Raw genomic sequence first — 5,189 nt, 5'->3', positions numbered from 1 at the left:
CTCCGAGGCGCCCCCAGCGCCCCGCTCCACCAGGTCCTTCTGCTGCCGCTCCCGGGCCCTCCTGCTCATCACCCTCATCGCCGTGGTGGCGGTGGTCGCTGCCATCTTGCCCTGGGTGCTGCTGGTGAGGAAGCAGGCGTGAGAGGAGGCACCTGCAGGGCCACCCCACGGCCTGGGCGGGGCAGGGGGCCCCAGGGCAGAGGGGAGACGGGGAGCAGAGGGAGGGCATCAGGATGGTGCTCACTGGAGGTGTGTGGCATCGCCTAGCCTCCAGCTCCCTGCTCCCAGCCGGGGTTGGGCATGACGGGGACAGGGCTGGTGATCTCGGCCAGAGCTGGGCTGAGCCCCTGAGCTCTGGACGGAAACGGAGACTGCAGGTTCTGGGTCAGGGTCACACGTGCGATGGAAACCCGTGCCCAGACACAAGCCCAGGAGCCTCCGCAGATGCTCTCTCCTTCCTCCAGGCCGGGGCTGGGCCAGGTGGGGAGACGGGTGCTGCCCCTTCGCGGGGTGGCCAGCCCTGGGGTGTGCTCACCTGCCGGTGACCCCCCTGAAGCAGGTGGGGCTCCCTCGCGGGGATAAGGCGTTCTGCTGGATGGGGGCCCGATGGCAGGACGCGACCGGGTCAGAACTCCCACCCAGGAGTCTCTAGTCTGTTCTCACAAACAGAAGGGGCCCAAAGCACACGGGCTCCCCAGAATCTCAGCGCCCACTCCTGACCCTCACGGCCGGACCCCCAAATCGCCAGCCTAGAAGGTGACCTCCCCGAGGAAGTAGCTGACCTCAGAGGCTGGGGCCCAGGGTGTCTGGGGGAAGGAGCAGAGGAAGGTCTTCCTGGGAGCGGGGGCCACGTGGGGAAACAGGCGTTTGTCGACAGAGGCGAGGCCAGCAGAACGGCCGCACACACAGCCGGAGTCCTCCCCACGCCTCCCGGGCCGAGGAAGGGTCCGCAGGTGGAGTCTTGGGTTGTCAAGGATGGACAGGAAGACGGGGAGTGCAGACGCCTAATGGCCGAGACTTGAATCAGCTGCGAACTATGCGGGCAAATTAACCCTTGGGGCTCCCACCTCTCCCAGCCCAAGGCCTCCTCCTCATGACCCAACCACTCATCAGAGGCCACACCAGCCGGGCCAGTTCCCGAGGTGGATTCCCAGGCTGGGCTGGGTGAGGAAGGGTGGGGAAGACAACAGATGTGCTTGTCAGGGACACCACAGCCTCGACTGCATCCTGAAACGCAGGTGCTGTCAGCCACGGGGCAAGGCCTCGTCACCTGGGGACCCCACCCTGGACAGCGCTGGGGGCCCCTGATGAGGACCACTCGGGAGCAAGCCATTCGGGAACAACTATTTTCTGTTTACGAAGGCCCAGAAGTCACTGGGCCATACTCTTCCATTCATTTTAGGATTAAAACCAAAGCAACCTCCAGCTATCTGCTCAAACGGTGGTTGTTTGCAGTCCAGGTGTGCCGACAGCCGAGCCCTCCACAACCTATACCTCTCTGGGCAGGTGGCTCCCTGTGGGGAAAGAGATAGCACGCTGCCTCTGACCGGGTTCCCGAACTCCTCAAGCGGTGGTCCTCTGGGACCCGTCAGGGAGTGGGACCCATGCTATAGGGGACACGGGGAGGGCTGGCCTCAAGCACGCGTGGACTTCTGGATGCCCTTTTCAAGACCCGAGAAGAGCATAATGCTGTTTGGGGAAGACAGGTGGGCCCATGGGGAAAATATTTATTACAGGAAAACAAATGTTACATCTACAAAAAGACTCTCACGGGTCTGTTTTACCAAACCCAGCCAGGCGGCTTTAAACAGTGCCGTGAACTTCTGGGGACCTGACTTTAGATTCTGTTGTTTGTCAAATCTTAATTTCAAAATGCCTGTCGTGTGTTCATATTGTCCAGCAGTGGCTTGTAGATGGCGCTCCTCTTATTTTCAAAGAATGTCAAAAGCTATTTTTAAAAATAAAGGTATATATTTTCTCAAAGATTCCAGAGACATTGCACATGCAGGTGGGAAGCTCCAAGCTTGGGCTTTTAAGATAATCCACTTTAGGTGGGAAAGACACTTGTGAAGGAGATGCAAATGAACATGCTCCGGGCATACCAGTTCTCACCGATTGGCTTGTCAGACCTGGAGGTCTCAGAGCCCACGCAGCTGACCAAGCTGAGGAGAAGCAGGTGAGGCGGTGGGCATGCATGCTGATAAAGCCCCTAGGGTGGGAAGTTTAACATTATCTATCAAAATGTCCAGGTTGATGCACCAATTCCTGATCTAGGAATGCATCCTACAGACATACGTGCATACCTGGGCAGTGACATAGGCACAAGGTTATGTAATGGCAGTTGTTCACAATAACAAACCACCGGGGAAAGCCGACATGCCAATCAATGGAACGGGCTGTAAAACTTCAAAGGAAGAAGTCTATGAACTGACACGAAAAGGCTCCAGGATACAGTGGCCGACAGGGGAAAAAGCAAGGTGTGGAACCCTGGTTATCAGGCCCTACAATGTGTGTAGAAAGTGGGGCAATGAGAAGTTACATTCCCACTTGCTTATTCATGCATCAAGAACTTAGGAAAAGACACACAAAAACTATGTGATGAGTGGTGGAAGGGTTAGAGAAAATGATGCAATGAGAGGGGGAATTGTTCCTTTAACACTTGGTGATTTTTGAACCAAGGAAACATATTACTTATTTGAAAATTAAGTTGAAACATCAGATTAGCAGCCAAAGATCTCTGCAGTGCACACACCCACTGCGGGGCGAGGAGCCGGCCCCAGGAGCACTGAAAGCTGCACACGGCCTGTGCTTCGGTTCCAGCGTGTGTGCGGCTGGTTTGTCCGGTTAGAGGCGTGACATCTTATGCTTACCAGGCACCCAGGAACGAGGTAAAAAGTTGAATGTTCTCAGTGTTCCTAGGTGCCTATGGATTCCTTTGTGCCCCATCATTTAATGTGCTTGGTTTTATTCTTCTCTACCCTCCCTTCCCTTCCTCACACAAAACCTTTTGCTTTAAGCAACCACTCTGGGGTCAGGGCACTACAGGAAAATACCATTAGATGGGAAGACGGACAGATGGGTGGAGGCCTGCGGCTAAATGTAGACTCTTACTCTTCCCTTCCTCCCCTACTCACACACACACACCCACACACCACAGCCACCTCCCATTTGATAAGGAGAGAATTCTGAGCTGTCCTAAATTAAATTACAACAGGGTGGAAGGTAGAGACAAGAAGGGGCTGATCAGTTAACAACGGCAGGGCAAAGCAACAAGACCGCTTATATTCCCGAGTGCAGGTTGGTGTTTAACTTCCAGGCGGCTATTTCTGCCAGGCACCACTGCACCCACCCAGGAGCCTCCATTCTTGCTCACACATGAACTTTTCAGACTGTTGCCCATACTTCGCCTTATTCCACCAACCTTCTCTGTAGCCAAGGTGAATTCTTTCAAAGCAACTTACACCTTTCTCCCCCCTGCCTGATGTCTTATTCTATTTAATACAATTTTCTTTATTAATTTTTCAATATATTTTTATTGATTTCAGAGAGGAAGGGAGAGGGAAAGATAGAAACATCAGTGATGAGAATCATAGATCGGCTGCCCCCTGGGGATCCCACGCTGGTGATCAAGCCCACTCCCCAGGCATATGACCGGACTGGGAATCGAACTGTGATCTCCTGGTTCATAGGTCCACGCTCAACCAACCACGAGCCCTGCCAGCCGGGCGCCACCTGATGTTTTAAAAAAGTCAGCAGCCCTGGCCAGTGTGGCTCAGTGGATAGAGCGTCAGCCTGTGGACCAAAAGGGTCCCGTGTTCAAATCTGGTCCAGGGCACGTATACATAGGTTGCAGGCTCCTCCCCGGCCCAGGCCCTGGTCAGGGCGCATGCAGGAGGCAACCAATCAATGTATTTCTCTCTGTCTTTCCCTCTCTCTTCCCCTCCTCTAAAAATCAATGGAAAAATATCCTCGGATGAGGATTAACAACAACAACAAAAAAGTCCTTAACTCCAGGGCTGCGGACATGTCTTTCCCGCCTGGCACTGCTCCTGGTGGTTTAGACTTCATGCCCACAACCTGCTTTTTCTTGTTAGCAATGGCCCAATAAATTCTTTTTTAAAGACAAACAAGAAAACTTTCAGCGGTGGAAGTTAAAATTTTTGCTTAACGTATCATAATAAACTTTACGCTAATATATACTTGCACAGGCTAGGACTGCCGAGTAAAGGACCCATTCATTGCTGGTGGGGTCTGGGGTCTGGGCCAGGGCCCTGTGCCTTCCCTCTGACCGCCTCTCACTCCGGCACCTGGAGACAGTGTGTGGTCCCGCTGCCTCACACCGCCATGCCTTCCCTAAAGCCAGTCCCAGCGCCTCGTGAGCTAACATTACCTTCCGTCCTCAAAACTCAGGCTAGAACTCACCCAGAAGCCTTCCCTGACCCCAGCGCTCCCTTCTGCTCCCGGGGCACAAGCACAGAAGCACCCAGGGCACCGAGGGCACCCCTCCTGGGATCCTGGGGCTGTGGATTTCATTGCTTATCTCTGTCTTACACAGGAGCTTCCTGCAGGCACGAACTTCGGCTAATTTCCTTGTGTAGCTCCAGAGTCCAGTTCGAGGCTGGCCCGTGAAAGAGGCTCCATAAACATTTGTTGAAACGAATGGCAGAGTAAATCTCACTGAATTCGTAAAGTATAAGTAAAACCTGCGACTATTTGAAGTCATGAGAACACATGTTCTCTACTGACTACTCTGGGCCCTCACGTGCAGGGTTCCTCACTCTCTGACTCGACCTAATGGGCTCCCGCAATTGGGACTTCATACAGTTAGCAGAGGGGCTGGGAAGCCAGCCTGCACGGGTTCGTCTATAACCTGTGGCTTCTGCATAGCCCCGCGCAAGTCCCTCCCGGTTTCCTGTGGCTCAGTGTCCCCATCTGTAAAATGGGAACAACACCAGCTTCACACGGGTACTTAGTGTATTAAAGGCCCTAACAATGTAAAGGGAGTAGAAACTGTCCCCAGCCGCTCGGCAAGCTCGGCTCCTGTGATACGAAGTCGGCCTCCCCGCGGCACACACCTGTGTTATTCTCGCAAAAGCATCCGAACCCCTGCAGGCGCGCGGCGGGGTGACGTCCGCTCCGCACTGCTATTCCTTAGCCTCCAGGAGCGCCCCTCTCCACACCCCCGCCCC

At 54.3% G+C, this 5,189-nt stretch overlaps 1 protein-coding gene across 1 annotated transcript in view; it reads left to right on the top strand.

Annotated features, from left to right (window-relative positions):
• RNF222 (ring finger protein 222) overlaps window positions 1-143 on the top strand; it is a 646-nt gene extending 503 nt beyond the window's left edge. Inside the window, exon 2 of the mRNA XM_006761717.2 lies at window positions 8-143. Coding sequence (XP_006761780.1) covers window positions 8-142 — 135 coding nt within the window. The 3' untranslated portion in view covers window position 143. The remainder of the gene's footprint in view (window positions 1-7) is intronic.
• The last annotated feature ends 5,046 nt before the right edge of the window (window positions 144-5,189 follow it).

Source organism: Myotis davidii, unplaced genomic scaffold (assembly GCF_000327345.1).
Source record: "Myotis davidii unplaced genomic scaffold, ASM32734v1 scaffold37, whole genome shotgun sequence".
Lineage (NCBI taxonomy): Eukaryota > Metazoa > Chordata > Mammalia > Chiroptera > Vespertilionidae > Myotis > Myotis davidii.
The sequence above is the reverse complement of the archived record's forward strand: the minus strand, read 5'-3'. Positions and strand labels throughout refer to the sequence as shown.